This window comes from Mustela lutreola, chromosome 9, assembly GCF_030435805.1.
Source record: "Mustela lutreola isolate mMusLut2 chromosome 9, mMusLut2.pri, whole genome shotgun sequence".
Taxonomy (NCBI): Eukaryota; Metazoa; Chordata; class Mammalia; order Carnivora; family Mustelidae; genus Mustela; species Mustela lutreola.
In genome coordinates, this window is record NC_081298.1 from 74,854,345 (window position 1) to 74,875,706 (window position 21,362).

The window sequence follows — 21,362 nt, forward strand, 5'->3', positions numbered from 1 at the left end:
ACCTTTTAAACTATTTCTCCAAACTCTTCAATTCTGTTCCCCTGTTGGCATCACAGAGAGGCATGCATTTACTATTTGTGACCATAGATCAGCACCAAGCTAACTTTGTGGACTCCTGATGCTCTGCCCTGGGAAGTCTCTTCATCCCAATGTGCACTAACTATGAGTTTGTGGTCTCACGCCATGTAGCCCTTGGGCCACCACTCAAGGACTTCTGGTCTGCTGCTACTATGTCTTAGCTCCTTGCCAGCCACAGGGATTCCTGATCCTACAGCAGGCTCCACATCCAACAGTACATTGCTTTTGCTAAAAAGACTCTCCATTTCACAAAAGTCACAGAGACAACGGAATTTAAAGGTAGAGCACTGTCTGGGTGAGAGAGAGAGCCTCCCCACCACTTTGAGTCCCAAGCACTGCCATTGTCAAAAGCAGAAAAGAGCCATGATTTTAGAGTAAAACAATGACTGATGTTGGTGCAGTATTCTAAATTTTAGTGAGTACTTGGCCATGTATCATTTCATTGGATTTTTGCCTGTTGAGTGACAAAAGGGAGTAACAGTTATCTTGGGGACATGTCAGAGATAAAACGCTATGGTTCAAGGCCACAATGCCAGAAAATGGCAGGGCCTGATTCCAAGCACATGTCCACTGAAACTATGACAACATTCACTGACTCTGAACTAGTTTGTACACTTGTATATTAAAAGTGGTAAGTAGCCAATTTGGGTAGTTCCACTATTCCAAAATACAGGAATGTTTTAGAGTATCTTGGCCAGTGGAGGAAAGTAACAGTAATAAATGTTAGCAGGAGTCCGTGCACACTAACACAGAAGCCCAGGGCAACGGGTGGCTCAACTGCATGCTAACGGAGTAATCTCCTCAAGACAAAATCAATTTGCTTCCACACAAATATTCGGTATCACAATCCTGACAAGTGGGTAGAATTCTTAGGACTCCTCAATCTGATTTTTAGATATGGCAGCTATTTTTCAACTGCCTCCTACCAACAGTTAAGGAGGACACCTGCATTCTTCAATGGCCAAACTTAATACTGGTGTATGACAGGTGTATGTGTCTCTGTGTGAGTGTGTGTGTGGGGGGGTTCTGATCAAATTTACATCCAGACTTTAATGTTTTCCTTGTAGTGAGCATCAAGAGTTAATATTGTCATTATGTTTATAAACAGGACACATAATGCTTTCGCCGTTCTGAAATTTTTGTTTCTATCTGATATTTTCAAAACAAACTTGACCAAAAAAAGAATTTTTGTTTTAAAAGGAGAATTACAAAACTTACAACGCGAAGACAGATTCTGTTTGTGTGTTTGGCCAACAGACTGTGAGGGAAAGCTGGTGGGCATGCTAAATGGGAAATAATAAAATGGAATTGCTACGGAGGTGTGTGTAGCAATCCATCTTCTTCTAAACCCACTCCACGCCAGTGACACCATGGCAGATGGGGTACGAGTTCAGGCATGTAAATTCATGCCAAGCTCACTTTGTCTCATGGTTTCGTAAACTTGCCTGTAGGTGAAAGCGCAGTTCAGATAGTATCATTATTCTTCCCGTTCCTCATCCGACTGACAGCCGGTGTAGCTACCTCAGACATCCTTTTAGCATCAGACAGTCCTGTCACCACTTCCGGTTTCCTTTCTCACTCAGTGTGTGATGCTGTCTAGGACCGCATGTGGCTTGCCGAGGTTCTCCATCTCTGAGCTAATGTCACACCTTAAACATGCACAGAGACTCGGCTTGGGTGCTCTGCCACCTCCTGTTCTATCTGATCCTCACACCAGCTCTTCCCGATAGGCAGGAAGTTATTATTAACCCCAAGTGTGCAGGTAAGGAAACCACCCTTCTGAAAAGGTAAGCTAATTGTCCAAGACAATGCAGCCAGTACCAGGAGAACAACACCAAAAACTCCAACCCCCGGGCTACCTCTTCTCCCACTACACTACGTGGCCTCCTATTTTTGCTAAAAACCATCCCAGTGACAGGAATAGAGCAGGTGGAGGAGTTTAGAAACGACTGTTCCTGAAATTAATGCAGACTTATAACTAAGGGACCACTAAGAGGACCTATGCAAATCTTCTCTTTCCTAAGATTTTTGAGTGGTTCTGTATAGCAGTTTGGCTTTCTTTCTTTTTCAAAATAACTTTCCTTAACTCAAAGAAATTTTCTTTTCCTATTTCAAAATAAAGGAACATTTATTTTGGGTGGGGAAGAGCTGGTGCTATATGGGGTAAGTTTAGAAGAACACCTCTTTCCCATAATAATGGCCTGTTTAATGCAGGTCAAAAAAATGACATCTGTTCTCAAGTAAGATATACAGAATAAAAGAGGGTAAAGCCACCAGTGGGTTTTGGACAGCACGGAAGGACAAAACTGATATAAAGTACACAAAATAAAATTCATGGACATTGCCAAAAAATCTTCTAAAATACATGAACTTTATAGAGTCAAATAAAACTTATTTTTTTTTCTTAAGTATCTGAACTTCTCTATCTTTTTTTTTTTTTTTTTTCAAAGAAGGGATTCTTTCTGTGCCTGGAAGATGGAATATTTTCTATCAGGTTATAAAATCTCACTGGAATACTATAATTCCCTACTGCATATCTCCAAATAATTTGTTTTTCCAATATTTAAATTACTCTTAAGGAGAAATGCAAATACTTAACAACAGTGACAAAAAGGGGAACAGGAAGGTGTGGTTAACCTTCCCTGAAGGCTAGCACAAGGAAGGGCTTAACAATAGAACAGACTGAAAATAGCCTACCAGGGTACCGGCTGAAGACTGATCGGCCAATGTTCAATCATCCAACCAAGTACTTAATTTGCTTGGACCTGGTTTTAAGTACCTATAAACATAAATTTCTATAGAATACATGTTAAGAACATTCGACAGTTAAAATTGTTAGCTATGGGGCTATGTTAGCTACTGGCTGGCTCAGTAGGTTAAGCCTCTGCCTTTGGCTCAGGTCATTATCTCAGGGTCCTGGGATCAAGCCCTGCATTGGGCTCTTTGCTCAGCAGGGAGCCTGCTTCCCCCTTTCTCTCTCCCTGCCTCTCTGCCTACTTGTGTTCTTTCTCTCTCTGTCAAATAAATAAAAATAAAATATTTTTTAAAATTGTTAGCTATTATGCTTGAGAAAGATTTCAGAGGCTAAGGAGATAGAACCAATACAAAGGTTCTATGCAAGCATATGGGTGGGAAGAACATGTGGAAATTCAAAGTAGAAATATCTAGTTCTCCTATAATTACCACACGTGAAATCTTCAGCACTATAAAACGTAGTCATGTGTAAGTTTGAAGTTTTATATGGAAGAGGGAATTTTTTCTTTACTATATAACATTTCACCCTAAGTGTTAAAAAAGCAGTATCTTTCACTAGAAACATTCAGAAGAAATTCCATTTTATGTGTTGGCAAATACACATAGTAGTATTTAAATACTTTCACAAACCTGGGTTCAAATTCTATTTCTAGGGAACTCACTCAGCCTTTTTTAGTCTCTTTTTTCTCATCTGTACTGTGGAAACACTAACATCTCACTCATCTAACTCTTGTAAAGATTAAGAAGCCACAGGGTGCCTGGGTGACTTAGTCACTAAGCATCTGCCTTCAGCTCCGGTCATGATCCCGGGATCCTGGGATCCAGTCCCGCATCAGGTTTCTGCTCTGCGGAAAGCCTGCTTCTTCCTCTCTCACTCTTCCTGATTATGTTCCCTCTCTTGCTGTCTCTCTCTCTTTGTTAAATAAATAAAATGTTTACAACAAACAAACAAAAAGATTAAGAAGCCACACCTATGAAAAAGAATATTGGGAGGGAGACAAACCATAAGTGACTCTTAATCCACAAAACAAACTGAGGGTTGCTGGGGGGAGGGAGGTTGGGAGAAGGGGGGTGGGATTATGGACATTGGGAGGGTATGTGCTATGGTGAGTGCGGTGAAGTGTGTAAACCTGGTGATTCACATACCTGTACCCTGGGGGATAAAAATATATTATATGCTTATAAAAAATAAAAAATTTTTTAAAAAAGGAAAAGAATATCAAAATTTAAATTCTGGCTGAAGGACCAACACAATAGAGATAAAATAATCTGAGTCTGAGACAGACAACCCAACACTTCCTGACTGCAAAAAAATTTTTAAAGACTTCTATGATGTAAAATGATCATAGAATTGTCTTAAGAGTGAGCCCAAACATTTCCTCTTAGCCAGTATATGGTACAAATACATTTTGAAGTGATAGTTTGAGGTAAAAAATAATACTGTAGCTTAATTATATTTGAACATCATGCTTATTTAATTTAATGATTTCACATTTAAGCCCTTAATACAGTGTGTGACACCAGGTACTCAATAAATGACATTATTTAATAAGTCACTAATTATGATGCTGATGGCACTAATGAAGGCGGTTTATACATCCCTGAACAGAGAACAAAGACAAATGCCAGGCCAGGAGACAGTTTCTTTCATGAAAATATTCAGTTTTTCATATGACCCTGTTGCTGTGCATGGTTCAAACTTGTGTCCCAGCAAAAGAACAAATAATTCTTTCTCAGAACATCAAGCTTATCAAAAATAGATTGAACCAGGCGTGTACAATTTATAAATGCCAAAGGTCTGCTGTGTTGTAGATAGAGTACATTAGCACACGACATTAAAGGGCTTGGAGAAGTCTTTTTCCAGTCTCGGGGCTTCAAGGGGAACCGACCGTGGGCAATGTAAGTAGTGGGTGTAATGAAGCCAGACTGGGTGCAGGGCAAGAGAGGAGGGGGAGCCTTGTGCTGCCTGCCTAAGAATGTTAATAAGCAACCTCTAAGAAACCTGGAAAAAGTGGCCTAAATATTGTCAATGCCTTCATATCCAGGTGAACCTTACAAAATCCCCTCTTCTTATAAATACTCAAGTTTCAAAGAACACTTTGGCTGATCTTGGGAACCATTCTGAGAAATGAGATCTCATGTGTGAAATATTTGTAACAGTGCATGGGATATGATAAGTTCTCAGAAAGGGTTAAAATAATTATTATAACTATTTAATATTTAATATCATTATCATTACTGTTTGGGTGAGATGTTTAACCTCCCGAAACCTCACCTTAGTTTCATCATCTGTAACATGGAGCTTAGTATGGCAACCTGGCCACTTTGTCATGAAAATTGAAGAGATCATCTCTGTAAACCTCTCAGCTGATGCTTTGCAAAGGGTACGTGATGATAGAGAGAACAGTGATGTGCCTTGCCTAAGGACACACATAAAATAAATAGAAGGGATGCTATTTCACCTATGCCTTTCCGACCCCAGAGCAAGAGTCCTTAATTACAATGTTATATTGCTTCTTATCCTAAAGAAAAAACACAATAATTAACTGCAGAAGTCAAGAAAGGGCCCTTTTTAAGGGCAGAAAGAGAAAACCACATTAATGAGGCATTAATAAGAAAGCCTCATTGACCTAATGCAATTCCAAAGTAGTACTGGAGGTAACTTCCAGCGTGTCAAAAACATGAGGGCCTCAGCAGCACAGTAGCATGAAAAATGTGCTTTGCTACGAGGGTCAGGATGGTGGAAATGGCTCTGAAGCATTGGCTCTTTGTCCTAAGCCCAACTCACTTTCCAGTCTGTTCTGATTTTGAACCATGGCTCAAGAGGAATTGTTCAGGATTAAAGGGAGAAACTGAAAACTACTGTGATCTCTGGGTCACAGTAGAAGAGGGCTGGATCCACATTATCACTAAACTCTAACTAAATGGAATCACGGCTGAAAGTAACAGTGATATTTACTTTTGAGATCTATAAGGAACAAATGTAATATTACCCACAAGTCAGCCATGGCTGCTCTGTCCTTTATAGATCTAGAAGAGCCTGGTTTAAATCTTTCCAATTTCACAGAGGATAAAAATCTAGCATTTTCTCTCCCTTGTGTTTCCCCAAAATCCAAAAAGCCTCTGACTTCTGTTTCTGCCTTTTGTATCTCATGTGTTCTCTCTGATTCCAGATCAACAGTCTCACTCCACCCACAGGAGAATTTTATCCATGCAAGCATTTATGAATTTAATCATATGAACATTTTTGTGGTGTGCAAAATTGAGTTTTTCTACTACCTGATGGCTGTAGCTCTGACCCCCAACCCCTGCCCAGAACAACGCAGACACACCACCTTGATTTTTGCATATGAGCTTATAGACCACCTTTCAGAGCCCTCGATGGCTCCACTTAGTCTCTCAAGTAGTCTGTTAAAATATTTCTTCCAACAAATCCAGAGAATTCATTATTTTTTTTACAGGGACCCTGCCTCCTACCATCCCTCATTCTAGTCACAGAGACTATGTTATGTTCCAATCAACCTTACTCTCCAAGAATTTGGCACTAGGACGCTGAAACTCAAGTGAGCCTCTCGTGGGTATCTGAATTGCTCAGGGGTGAAAAGCCAGGTCCCTTTCCCAATGCCTGTGATAGCAGGGAAGCCAGTGTGCCGAGAGGGAGAATAATGAGGGCTTTTGGGGAACCAAGAGAAAGCAAGTCACAGCCCCAGGGGAGACCAAGAGAGTGAAGATGCTGACTTGTCGCTGACAGGTTTCCCAAATACAGCTTTCATGAGGTCCAGCCTTAAACTTTTTCTCTCTGACCCTTGGGTTCCTTAAAGAATATACGTTGAGTCACTTCTTTTTTCACTGAAGTTAGTCTGAATGGTTTTATGCTTTTTGTACCCACAAAGATCTTTGTCTAAATCTCCTTTTAGAAAAAGAAAGAAAGAAAGAAAGAAAGAAAGAAAGAAAGAAAGAAAGAAGAAAAAAGAAAAAAAAAAGAGGTTGCCCATGAAAACTCTGAAGACCCAAGTACTTCTTCGGTAAGAGAAATGTTACCAAACTTGGCTTCTCGGATGGCTCTGACAACAGGAGCTCTTGACCAAGAAGCTCATCTTCTAAAAAGACATTGCTATGAGCAATGAAACTTGTCTTCCCTGGCCTATGGTAAAAAGTCTTCAACTGGGAATTAGAAGACCAGATCTAGAAACACTAATTGTCTGTATGGTGGTGTTGGCACATTTCCCTTGAGCACACTGGTCTCATCTGTAAAAGAAACAACTCAGACCAGTCTGTCTCTCAGATTACTTTGAGCTCTAAGCTCCTATGATCCTAATGGTGGGAAGGTAAACTTCAAACAATAGGTTTAGAAGGCGTAGAAAAATTTAAACATAGAAAACCTATGCCCAATGTGGAAGAGACTCCAAAACAAATACAATGAGTGGAGGAATTCAAAAGAAAGCAGAATTGTTGACTGGGAATGAAGAACTTACAGTCTGTTCATTTGTCTAAGTTGGTCCAAGGAAGCAGGAGGAACTTTCATACTCTAGGTCAAAGAGGAGGTCCAAGACAACTGGGCATGGGGAGGAGATGTCTCATGGGGAGTGGGGGTGACAGTGAGATTTGAACACACTCACAAAGGCTTTGCAGTAAAAAGACCAGACTTAGACTGATATCTGGAAAGCCTGGGAATCCATTGGAGACACCAGGAGAGAAATAATTGTTTCCTATCTCTAATTGTCTTTCAATTCTTGTGTGGGAAACAGAGTAACAGATGTCAAGTCTTGCTTTTACATACTCAGAGCCTGATGGTCTCTATTCTGTACTGTGCCTGCAAAGTGGTCTCTTTTCTCCAGTTTGCCCCCATCTTCTGCAGTGAAGCCAAAGGAATGACTGTAGATTGAATTCTACCCTCCTGCTTGAAACCCCTTCTTTCCCTCCTCCTCACCTCTGGCATGACACTCAGGGCCCTTCTAAATAAACTAACCACCCCACTCCCTTTTAAGAAGCTCACAGAGCCTTCCAGCTCATGACCTCCTTCCCAAAGATCATCTTTCAAGTTCAGGTTTTATGCCAATGCAAATTTAGTTCTGTGTGTACAGCTACTTGGCCTGAAGAAGTAAGCCTAACCCAGAACAGTGGGGTAAGAGCCCATGGACTTGTGTTCTAGGAAGGTCCACTCACTGTATGAGACCACGTCTTTGGGGGAACTTGAAAGTGAGAGGAGAGAGAGGAAGAGACAAAGTGGGAATGCACAGGAACAAAAGCAATAGTTTGAAGCCACAAGGCAGAAGCCAAGCATAGGAGAAGGCAGGGAACAGAGAGAAATTATCTCTAAGTGGGAGAAGACACCATTGAGAAGGGATTGGCAGTAGAGCTTGAAATTAGGGAGCAGTGGATATTCACGTCCAAGGGAAGACCTGGGAGGGCTGCTCTTGAGATCCTAGTATGACAATCAGAACAAAGTTCTTATTCTCTGAGTAGCCTCATTGTTCATCAGCTGAAAGGATTTCTTGTCTCTCTTCCTAATGGATCCTTAAAATAATCTCCCATTAACTAAAGTAATGTGAGTAAATCTCAGCTCTTCACAAATTTAAAAAAAAAAAAAAAAAAAAAACCCTCACAAAGACAGCTTAAGCAACAGGACAACAGATGCCTGCTTCCAGTTTCAATGTTATCTTTTGCTTTAAAAGGCTCTACTCAGAGTTGGACTCTTCTCTGAAAGTTTCGTTTTCAGCAAATTGTCTGGGCAAGGCACACAGTCTGAAAATACACAACTCAGGCATACTGAAACATGATCGGGACATGGGAATAAAATCTGAATCACGCAAGAACAGCAGCAATGATTTGTCAAAAGGCAACATTAAAGAGCAGAGAGAGGGGGGCATAGGTGTCATATTCAGGATTGCAGAGGGTAGGTAGCTGAGCGGGAGAGACACGGGCGTACCATCAAGATGAAAAGAACGTGAATACTATTCATCTTCAGTCTTTGCTGAGAGGCTGCAAGTATTTGAAAGGGCAGTCCTGGTTGGTTGTCTCTGATTATGGAAACTTTCAGGCGCTTAGTCACAGGATAAACAAGAGCAGGTGGCTGCTTTCAAAGTAAGATTTAAGGAGGAATATCAAGAAGATTAAAAAGCAGATAACGGTCAAAAGGAGAGAAGAGACAGGGTGGGAAGACAGAGCGATAGCTTGCTCAAAGCCCTTGAGGGCAAGGGTTAAGGAGGGAGTGGGACAACAAAGGCTCACACTCTGCCTGGGCTGACCTAGTTGGGGATTATTCACTGGGAAGTAGTTTGCTAAGTGGCCACCTGAGGGCACTGTATTCTCCACACTCAGAAATCTATTTTTCCCCCCCAATCAAGTAAATTATCCTCAATTTGCTAAAGGATAAACTTAAGTAATGCCCTAAAGAAGGGTGCCCATGGAAAACAGGGGCTAAAGACCATCCTTTCTGCCTATCTTTGTTCTTTCACTAGATTAATGTATGAGCAAGACTGACCTTAATTCAAATCCCTGGATGAAATAAAATAACCTCATTTAAATCTATTTAGTGTTTAGTAGAAAGTCAATAAGTATTCGCTCCTTCTCATATACATACATATATAAACATATAAATGTGCCAAATACAGGAACAAGAGAAGGAACATAAGGAGGAATTACACGAGCCCTTTGTCTCTCTAAAGGGGGCAGGACTCAGAAGCCCCACAATGAATGCGCAGCTGTGCTAGGAAATCATTGTGGAGAGCAAATTTATGCTGCTCTTTTCATTGCGTGATCCAGCTTGTACATAATAGCCAGAGGGAATAGAACACAAACAGCTGGGAAATAAAGATGAAAGCAAAACTGTATCAGCAGGGAGAGCCACAGAACCCCCTGAGAACTCGGCAGTGTCACGAATGATAATTTGAACAAGGTCACCTGCATGGGATTCCTCCTCCCTGAGAAAGATTATTAGACTCCTGCCCATTTCTGACCATCTCCAGTGGAGTCAAGGTGGAGAATGGAATAAATGGTTCCTAGCTTGCAAATGTCTACACCAAATTCCTCTCTATATAAGGACACAGAGATGCAGATAAAAGCATACGTTATTATAAAGGCCCCAAACATTATTAAATGGCTGAAAACAAAGAAACTCTGCTTCAACACAAGGAGAGCCTGTGGAGGTTCCCCTCCACCTCAGGCTTGTAAGGCAAGTTTTCATGGCCTGATGCTGCCCTCTAGTGTTTGTTTTGCGGTATGGTAACATGAGGAAAAAAAATACTTAAAATAACCCTGAAGTAACCTATCCATGTCTCTTTGAACCAGGCCTGATAAAACAAAACAAAAATAAAATTCTAAAATAAAAGCATAACCAGGATTTGTCCCGCATTCCAGAGTGACTTAAATTTTGCTTCAACGGGGACACCGCATCTTTTCAGGGTTCTGAAACGCATGGCATCTACATTAGTGAGTGGTCTTCAAAAATCCAGACACCGGCTTCTTTGGGGTGATAATCACCATTGGACCACACATTTAATTTATAAGCCCACAGCTTTGGCTTTTAATTTTTAAATTTCAATTTTAGAAACTTACTTTCACTTTTTGGCATAGCCTGATAAATTTGGAAACACACAGGAACTTCATGAGGTAAAGGGGGTTGTCATTAGTGCAGAATCTCTATTCAGCTGGGAAATTTACTTCAAGTTTAAATAGTGATTTTTTTTTTAATACAGATGCACTCAGTCAGAATTCACTGCTTAGTATCTAAATATTATATAAAATGCAATTTTCAACTCATTGTTTTAGTTTCTGCTTTGTAGATAAATAAAGCCTTTCTTACACTTGGAATCATGAAACACTCAATGTTTTGATAAAAATCAGCTCGAGGGTCACTTAGATTTGTAAAAGTTCCCCACCAACACACCGGAAAGAAAGCTATACCATGACCTCCTATTACCCTCACTTCAATTTTTTAAATGAACAATAAGCAAATATTTACCTCAGGAGACAGTGTCCTGGTTGTCCAGTGAGCTAGAACCCAGTCCCTTGCATGACTTCGCTATACCCTCAAAGTGTATGTAGGTCTGTGCAGGTCACAGACATCCACCAACCAGGAACGGCTTCTTTTCCAGCCCCGTTAGTGTCCCACACAGTGTCCGCAGTTTCCAGTAAAATTCATTTATGCTGAGGTCTCCCTCTCCACAAACGGGATACCATCCAGCTTTAGCTTTGGTGGCTGACATGACCAGGACACCAAATGTTACAAACTCTCCTTTTCCCTTGATAATTACCACCTGAACCCCCTGTGCAAAACAGAGGGACTTACAAAATAGGAAAATACGGAAAATGCGCTCCATTCTCTTCAGTCAGAGAGAAGAAAGAGAAAGAGCTTTAGCCTGTTAAAGAACATTTCCTTTGAATTTCATTTTCCTCCCTGAGCTAAGCTATTAGCCATGTGGACACAAACAGGATCGCTTTGAAGTTAACAAGAGGCCCACTCGGAAAAAAGGAAGACAGCCATTATCACACATTTTTATGTGTTGGACAAATATAGTCCCAGGATTGTAAATATATTCTACAATTACAGGATGTGAAATACTTTTCACCTTATTTAGAAAGAGCATTTTTCTCTAGAAAGAGTTCTGTTGGATTTTCTTTTTCCCTTTCTCTAACTTCTCCACGTATTTATCTTTTGAATCAAAGGAAAAGATCCCGTCAATATAAATCAACAGCTCTTGTCAAGCAAAACTGTGCCTACAATGATTTCTGCAGGGCTGTGGAGTACATCAGGATAGGGGAGCAATGAGGGGGTGCCTCAGAACGGGGGCTGTGTTTACTGGCAGTTGTTTTTATCCCTAGACAAGCCATTCAAAGCTCAGATTTCCTATATTCATTTAAAAAAAAAAAAAAACATGCTGATAAAACCTGGTCTGGGGCACCTAGGTTGCTCAATGGGTTAAGCCTCTGCCTTCGGCTCAGGTCATGATCTCAGGGTCCTGGGATCGAGCCCTGTGTCAGGCTCTCTGCTCAGCAGAGGCCTGCTTCCCCCTCTCTCTCTGCCTGCCTCTCTGCCTACTTGTGATCTCTCACTCTCTGTCAAAAAAATAAATAAAATCTTAAAAAAAAAAAAAAAAAAAAACCTGGTCCAGTGTTTGTTGCCATGTTAAATGAGATGAGAGTATTTGAATATGTTCTTAGTGAATCACAAAGGCCCATTCAAATAGAAACTTCTGTTATTTTCTCCCATTATTGACATGTTTTCTAAGCATTAGTCTTGCTCACTTGAGAAATCAATAGGGAAGGAAAAAGTCTGTTAAACTTTCTTAGCAGCTGGTGATGGAAGCATTCCGACGTGTGTGTGTGTGTGTGTGTGTGTGTGTGTGCGTGTGTGCGTTGGGGGTAGAATGTTCTAGCAAATTCACTTCTGGAAACTTAAGGGTAAAGGCCAGGCTCAGACCCCTATTGGTCAGAGGCTTTGTAATTATTCAGGAAACCTCACCTTCAGTAAGCTCTAAAAGAAACTCCTTGGGTATCTAGTTATCTTGACCCCAAATTGATTAAAAACTGTAGGGACTGAAGAAACTTGCAAGCAACCTACTCGTCTTTGTAATATCAAGACTGAGAACATGTTTTCTCTTTAAATTTTAATCATGCATGCATTCTTAGAGGTTGCATTTTTTGAGCTATTAAAAATACATATGTTTCTGCCACATTAAAGGGGAAGAGAAGCTTGTGTGTTGTATTATTAAGCATGTGTTGGAAATAAAATTCTGGTCAGTCTTTGCAAACAGTACCAATACACACACTCCAAAAAAAAGACCTGCCATGTGAGTGGAGCCCATGTGGGTTCATGCCTGGTACTCTGACTCGGTGTGCACTTACTTTTGAGGTCCAAGTTCCTGGCTCCCGCGGTGATTTGTGTTGTGATTTTCGTGTCAATCTTGACAGTGTGGAGATTGCTGGTGTCCCTTGATATCATCACATTGTGCCACTGATTGTCATTGAGAGGTTTATTTGAGCTCCCTTTGATGAGGTTAGCACCATTTCCCAAATCAAACACATAATGTAAGTACCTGAGAAGAAAGGAAAGGTTGAGAAGGTGCCATCGTTTCTTGAATTTTTGATGGAGTCCAACTAGATATTACAAATGGAGTTTTTTTTTTTTTTTTTCCATGTGGTTCAGTGCTTGTTAGAAGTCAGACAGTGAGTTGTACAAGAAAGTAAGAAACAATACGATTTCATCCAGGAGGATTACTCATTGTCTGCATTAGTGAAAATTATTTTTAGCATCTAGGTCTACAACACACCTTATGACACTGGAAGGTCACCTTTCATGACTCATTCCCTATTTCCACCACTATCTCCATCTTTTGCCAATTTCTTACACCTGCCCTCCTTTTGTCTTGAATGCCTGTTTCTTATATGGGAAACATGCAGTCATCCTTCAAGACTCAGCTCTGATATTCACTCCCAGCCTAATACATTTTCCCAATTTCCCCAAAGACTCTGCTGAATCTTTGTACATAATCATCTGAGGCAACAGTTCATGCTGTTTTCCATTATATCTAATTATTCCCCATTTTAGTGCTTGGTATGTTCTCTAGTCCATTTGTAGCTATGTTATAATGTTCACTGATTGAAGGAATGAGTACCCCAATCAATTAAAAGACCTCAAATTTTCCTCACCGTTTCAAGGAAATTTAACAACAACAACAAAAAATTCCTTCTAAATTCTTCAAGGAATTCTGATACAGAACTAAATATGAATTAATGAGATTTTGTGGAATTAAAGTAATCTGATTACTTCACATTAGGTAATTAGCACACATTTCTATACATTTGTAGAAACTCTTTGGTAGAATTACAGTGTGCATAGTAAGGAAAACCACATTTGAAGTGTACAATTCATGGAAGGCTTATCATTATCATAACTCGGTATTATTTGTACCTTGTAAATGAAAATGTAGGTATAAAAGACTCTACTGATTTTCTATTAACTTTATAAGATATCTTCATAAGATAAGAAGTCATCTGAGCAAATATATTATTTAAGCCATTCCCCCACACCCCTGCCCACTTCCTTAGAAGCCAACATATGTGTTAAATGTATATGTTTGATATTGAGGTCCATTTTGCAAATTTTTATTCATTGGTCAAAGAACTTACATATACTCACCCTTTAACTAATTCAACCACAATAAAGTCATTTCCATCCCCACTATTATATAGAATTAGTCCATCTAGGGATGTTGTCTTGAACTGGAAAAAAAGATGCATAGAAGTGTAGGCTTGCAATGTAGCTAAGGCAACATAGCTTGATTTGGTCTTGAAGGTGACAGGGTCTGCTATGATGTTCCTGAAGCCAAATCTGGCATTGAGCTCGCAGTAATCTATGTCACCATTTTTACACAAGTCAATGTACGCCATTCCATTAAATGTCAGGCTCTGGAGGTGTCCAATGAAGTTGGAGGGGACAGAAGACAAATACCGGCGTTCTGTGATGATGCCAGTCTCTATGTTGTGAAATTCCAGCCTTGTGTGATCACCTGCCATTTGACCTAAAAGGGAAGATAATGTATTACTACGGGGGTTTTTTGTACCTGAAAGAAATGCCCAACTTGAGACTTCCATGACAATGATCACCTTTTAAAATACAAGGATTCAAAAGCCCATTGACTTCAGTTACATACAGTACAAACATGGCAATGATATTAAAAGGTGAGGCTGGATATTTAACGATACTTAACTTTCTTAGGTCAGGTTTTTTTTTTTTTTTTTTAAAGATTTTATTTATTTATTTGACAGAGAGAGATCACAGTAGGAGAGAGGAAGGGAAGAGATCACAGAGAGAGAGGAAGGGAAGCAGGCCCCCTGCTGAGCAGAGAGCCCGATGCAGGACTCGATCCCAGGACCCTGAGATCACCACCCGAGCCGAAGGCAGCAGCTTAACCCACTGAGCCACCCAGGCGCCCCTCTTAGGTCAGGTTTTAATCTCTGTCCAAATTATAACCTTAACAAAAATAACCTTCAGTAGGCAAAGTTACAGAATTTTTAAAGTGGAAGAAATAAAGGAGGCAAGAAATAGAGAAAAAAGAAGGAAGGGGAAGAGGGAGGAAGAGGGAGGAAAAGAAAAAAGAGGGAAGGAATGAAGAAAGAAAGGAAAGAAGGGAGGGAAGAAGGAAGAAAAAGGGAGGAATTAAGAGGAATGATCATTGTCCTAAGTCAACCCATTAGAAAGTGAAACATTCCAGTTTGGTGAGGATGTGCATTTCTTTATAAAGAAAAAACTCTTCAAGGGGCACCTGGGTGGCTCAGTGGGTTAAAGCTTCTGCCTTCTGCTCAGGTCATGAGCCTGCTTCCTCTTCTTTCTCTGCCTGCCTCTCTGCCTACTTGTGACCCCTGTCAAATAAATAAAATCCTTAAGAAAAAAGAAAGAAAGAAAGAAAGAAAGAAAGAAAGAAAGAAAGGCTCTTCAAGAAAAAGAAAGTGGGGGGCACCTGGGTGGCTCAGAGGGTTAAGCCTTTGCCCCAGGTCATTATCTCAGGGTCCTGGGATTGAGCCCCGCATCAGGCTCTCTGCTTGGCAGGGAGCCTGCTTCCCCCTCACTCTCTGCCTGCCTGTTTGTGATCTCTCTCTCTGTCAAATAAATACATAAAATCTTTAAAGAAAAAAAAATAAGATTGTGTATTTTCTGATACTCAATCGCTAAAATGAAGGGCTGCTGACTATTCTTCCAACAATGAACCATGAAAATGTGTCTACAGTTAAATATGCACGTTTCACCTTCCCTTTACTGTGCTGAACAATTCCCAGTCTTTCCGAACACTGGCCTCCCATCCACTGCCAAGTTTCCATTGATTTCTTCTGGACGCATGCCATTTTCTTTGCATTTATGTTTTGGATACTTCAAGTGGGTATACTATACAATATCAAGGCATGCCCAGTTTTGAAAATATGAGTAAAATTAACTCCCCTTACCCTAAAGCACAATTATTTTTTAAACACTCTAGAATGAAGTTCGGTTGCAGATTTATTTATTGATTAACTTTTCAATTCAGCCCCCATGCCTCTGCATCCCACCGAATTACTCTGTCAACCCCATGAAAGCCCATCCTAATCCCAGCTTTACTTCTAAGGTGATTACTGTAACCTATCTTACTGTTGAAGGTAAAATAAACAAAGTTGTGAACCTGTTTCTCAGTGTACAACATAAAGTACTCTTATCATTGCTAGTGATTCGCTCCCAGCATCTTGCTCTTGTCTAATTAAACTGCCATTTGCTTTCTTCTGAAACTCAAAAAGGTCATTTAAATTGCAATCAAGTTCTTCCAGGTGCTAGTTTCACTACTCAATTTGGCATAATTGGAAAATTTATCGAGCTTGCCCTATCCCGTCATCCATGATATTAATGAAAATACTAATTAGAGCAATCCCAGGATCAGGCCCTGCGAAAAAGCACTGAACCTTCTTCCCAGGTGTAATGAAGATTGAACAACCATCTCCATGGGCCTCCCTCGACCAGTCTGACAGATTTCCATTTCCTTAGTCAAGACAGTAAAATATTAGATGGCATTTTGAGGAAATGCTAGTGAAACATAAAAGGCATGCTTATTCTTGTGCAAGAAAAACTGTCTACATACATAATTGATTTTGATGCTTATAAACTCATTGGTGTAAAAAACTCTCCCCTGAGCTGTACTTAATTCCGCTTAATTTCCACACTTCTTTACTAATCCTTGATCCTGGTAACAGCATTCCCGCCATCCCTTGATTTGTTCTCTTTTCAGCTATCAGTTTTTTTTTTTTCTTCTTCTTTTTTTGCCCCTGATTTTGTCTATGCAAACTTCTTTTTAATACAAAAAATATGACCATAAATAATTGTCTCTCCCCCTCTTTCTTCCCCATGATGCCTCCTTGTTGTCTGTCAGTTGTAAAAATAGTATTAAATCCTAAGCATTTATGGTTTCTTGTATGACATCATTTCTCTCTCTTTCAGTTCTTTTGTTCAATGACCTCAATACTATTCTGTGGGGACCTACTTCGTTGTTAGCAAGTAAAAGGAGGCTTTAATAATTTTCAAATATCATACCAGAAACACTGAATTAATAAGCTATATAAAAGGAAGAATATAAAAAGCTGGAGAAAAAAAATCACTTGAGCTTTTATACTACTTTGTTTTTTTATCTATTTCATTGTGTTAAAATCTGAGTCTTAACTCAATGAACCTACCTCAAGCCTGAAACTGTCAACGGTTTTTTCTTAAAATCTCCATTAGTGAGACAACAGATAGTAAAGAAACGCCACCCCCAGCACCCCCTCCCCCAAATTTCAAGTGCTTAAAATTAAATATTATCTCAAACTGTCAAGTTCTTGATAGCTCTGAAACATGGAAGCGCATTTTGCTTAGCAGGACCGAGAAGTTCAGTGATAAAAATAACAAGTGATGTCTGTTTTCTTTTCTCAAAGGAATAGAATATGTATGCAGATCATAAATAATAAAAAGGTAGTAAAACAGTTTGGGAGCAACCATGGCCCAGTTACAAGAAAAATCATTATGGCCCATGTTCAAGAGTCTTTTCTTTCTTTAATAAGCGTATATAAATCGCATTGACAGTAATGGCAGATACGCTTGCTCGCGAGGGAAAATTAGCACCAAAAAGCCATTATACACTGACTAAGAAGACATTAACTGCTGCCTTCTAAACATTTCTTTTTTTTCTCTCAGAATTTACTCCAGAGTTTAATCCTCTGGTAGTAATGTAACCACCTCTACTATTAGACACATATATTGATTATGAAAAAATAAAGGACATCAAAGGAGAAAGATTTTTTAAGTTTCCAAGCATTTAGAGATGGAGTGAAGAGAATCTGAAGTTAGCAAAATGCCTCTGACCAAAGGGTATGGGTGTACCCGACTGACAATGATCTCTAATGAAAATCGACCACTGGACCATGTGGCTGCACAGAAGTCCTACCATGCAAACCAAATCTTTATACCCAAGGAGATAATAGTATCAGCCATTGTATGTTTAATCTTGTTCAGAGTGGGGCTATATTGCCGCTGCAGAACAAAATAACCCTCAGCCCTATATCAACTTGTTAATTCACTTAAAGTTATTGTGCATGTGGTGTAGATATATGTATACGTCAGGTGTTTTGTGTTAGTAAATGAAGAAATAGTATCGTGAGGAGCAGACTTGGCTCCTGTTTTTGTAAAACTTATGGTATATTGGAGGAAAGGCAGACAAGAGGAGGTAAGGAAATGATAAAATATATATGACAAAACCAAAAAAAAGATAAAAACTTGTTACGAATTTGATAATCGGGGAGTTGTGTCGGTAAATATGGAATGGGGGCCTGAGATGATATTTAAGTGAAATCTGAAGATTTAAAAAAAGAAACACATGCTGAGAGCTGGAGAAGCAGAACGGGGAGGTAGACTCCAGGAAGGGGAATCAGAGGAACACAAGCTTTCACGTGAAAAAGAGCTAGAGGGTGTGGCTGGAGACTCAGGGTAGGTGAAATCAGTGGCTCACGGGAAATGGGGAGGAGAGTCAGGAGCCAGATAATCAGGCCCAGTGCCTCCTGATTACATTTGCCAGCGTGAGGTGGGGGGGGGGGGGCAGGCAGAAGCCATGAGTTGGTGTTTGTGTGTATGCGCTCAATCTCTCTAATATAGTCTCTCTCTCAAACTCTCTAATAGTAAAAATTGGAGACAATTTGAAGTAAAATAGAGCAGAAATGGAAATAAAAAGACGTATGAAGTGAGATAATTTTGCAGATATAATCTGTAGGATTTACCAATAATGAACAGGTAGCAGAGAGGAGGGAAATTTTAAGTTAGGGGGTCCCCAGCAAAAGAAAAATGAGAGACAGCTTCCATGACATAAGAGAGAAGTCCTTTTAGCTCTGCTTACCCAAACACACTCCCCACAGAACTTCCTAGGAGGTGTCAGTATTACGAAGAAATGCAGAAGCGTCCATAGTTAAGGATTTCAAGGGGAAAAAAGTGAATGCAAAAGCTAATGTCTCTACCAGCCTGGAAATAGCCTAACCATATCAGAGACATTAAATCAGTGGTAAAAACTCACAGTGCTATTTCAGAAGTAAACAAGACCCTGTGTTCCTTACCTGAGATGAGGGCCCAAGACCCTACCCAGTTTAGAGCAATTTTGGACCCTGTCCGGAGCAGTGATCTTTGCTTCATTATAATGTACAGTCTCCGCCCAAGGGGGGGAGCCTGAGTGTCATTAACATAATTGATGATGCAGGTCTAGGTATGCCGTCTAAGTACACTTGAGCAAGCTTCTACCTGGGATAACAACGTTCGCCTGTTTGAACATCATTCCTACCCCTAAATAAAAGGAACCTCTCTCCTCCTGTGTAGGGAGTCACGGGCTTGGAAATTATTTCTTGTCCTCTCTTTTTGTCACAAATATTGTTTGCTTTGTGTGACAACTCCACCTGGTGTCGCCACCATCTGTAAGGCATCAAGGAGTGAACTCGGGTTAACTCCATTACCGGATGATGATGCCCAGCCTGCTGGCTTGAGTAACTGCACACACGGTAAATGTCAGTCAAAGAAAGACACACTATCATACACACACACATACAAATCACAGAGTTCCAGATTTTTTAGACAGACTGAGGAGTTGAAACCTAAGGAATCCCATATAGCCTGTAGAATCCTTTCCTCTCTAAGGCCTAGGGAATCCCTCCCTTGTTAAGTTTCTTTGCTGGCAAAGGCTGCCAGGCCTCACGGCCCTAGGTGAGGTACAGACATTCCCAAGAATGAATGGCCTGAGTATGCACAGTGCTGTGTTCAAGGCTTAACAGTATATTTAACTCTAATTTAAAAATGAGGTCAAATGTAGGAAGAAATGCATGAAGAGTGTCTAGTGCTTTCCTTTAAATTTTTTCCTGTTTAGTGTAAAATTTAGTAAAAAAAAAAAAAAAAAAAAACCCAAACCAAAACACACACACACACACCATGAGGGAACAGAAGGCTGGCTGAGGACAAAGCAAAAGTTGACACCCTGCAACCTTCCCCCACCCCCACTCCTGGGTGGGACATATGTGACATTCTTTAGGAATCTATGACATTAACTATCTTAATGTCAATACCTTGCTAGAGGAAAAAATCCTGGGCAATGACAACACCTCAAGGCATCTGGTATCTTATAGGTCATGTAACACATGAAAGTTCTATTGAAATCTCCCTTTTTCCTTACCTTCCCCAACCCCATCCTATAAAACATGCCACCCCTCACAACCTCGGGGCAGCAGCTCTCTCTGCCCATGGGTCCTTCCTGTGCTTTAATAAACCACTATTTTGCACCAAAGGCGTCTCAAGAATTCGTTCTTGATCATCGACTCTGGACCTCACCCCACTGAACCTCACTTGTATTCTAAAACTTCATCACACACCCACACACAACCAACCAACCAACCAACCAAACAAAAAGCCATTGCTTTCCTGACTCATGGTTGGCTTCGAGTCGTCACTGGAGTGTTTGAAAAAAAATTTTATTTCTAAATTTAAGCCTTAGTGGCGAGTTTCCATTGCCCACTTTGGAAAATTTTTCCATGCTACATAAATCAAACCTTTTTTATTCTTATGAATTGTTGGCTTTAGTGAGATCTCCACAAAACCTAATCTCCCAAATATGAATCACTTTGATGAAAATTCACCAGTTAAAGGTAAATTAATGTGAAAATAAAACTGTCTTTAGCTCTGTGCAGCAAGATGCTGGGAGCTGGAAGAAAGAAAAAGGTGAGGTAGGCTTTTTCCTTTGGAGGGGATTGGGGGGAAATACATAATTTGTATGAATCATCAATATTTACTTGGCTTATATTCCCATTCATTTTAAAACTCTGAGAAAGACTATATTGGTTTTTACTACTGAAAAAAAAAAAAATCAACTCCTACAGAGGATAAAATCAAGTTTCTGCTCTAAAGCCTTGGGCAATTTTGAGAAAGAGTAGATGGCAAGCTAATTTACTGAAATACTAGTTTATATTTTGTTCTTTCTTCAATTCTAAAAAGCTGGCCAAGTATTTTGCCTCAAAGGGTATTTCTTGGCAGGAAGTGGAAGCTGCTGGAAAATAATGCCTTCTCCAGTCTTCTGCAAGGGCTGGATTTGCAAGGTTACTCTAGAAAAGAGAAAAAAAAAAAAAAAAGGAAAAGAAAAGGAGAGAACAGAATGCATTTGAGGACTGACAGAGACAAGGGGATTACCACCAAATACGAGAGAGGAGGGAGAGAATTTTGGTGGGATTTAGAAGTGCTGAGTTCCGGCACCCTGCTCTCTGCTCAAGGTAAAGGGTTCAGAGAGAGTCTGTGAGGTACACATAGGGAAACTGGACCTGGACCACAGCCCACAGATCCTGGCAGGAGTTAGCAAAGGCCCAGTCTCTCACTTAGGACAGGAGCAACAGGGTTCTTGCAATTCAAAGGACAAACTGGGAAAAGTGTTTTTGGTGAGAACAAGTACAGAAAAAAGACAAAGGGAATCTTTGCCTGATCCAAGGTAGGGAGTAGGGAGTGGAGGCAAAGAGGACTCTGA

At 40.2% G+C, this 21,362-nt stretch overlaps 1 protein-coding gene across 21 annotated transcripts in view; it reads right to left on the bottom strand.

Moving 5' to 3' along the window:
• NRXN1 (neurexin 1) overlaps window positions 1-21,362 on the bottom strand; it is a 1,178,968-nt gene that overhangs the window by 578,939 nt on the left and 578,667 nt on the right. For all 21 annotated transcript variants that reach the window (XM_059134785.1, XM_059134801.1, XM_059134774.1 and 18 more), the window contains 2 exons: window positions 13,973-14,354; window positions 12,679-12,869 (listed from right to left, as the gene is read on the bottom strand). In XM_059134785.1, the coding sequence (XP_058990768.1) occupies window positions 12,679-12,869; window positions 13,973-14,354 (573 nt within the window). The remainder of the gene's footprint in view (window positions 1-12,678; window positions 12,870-13,972; window positions 14,355-21,362) is intronic.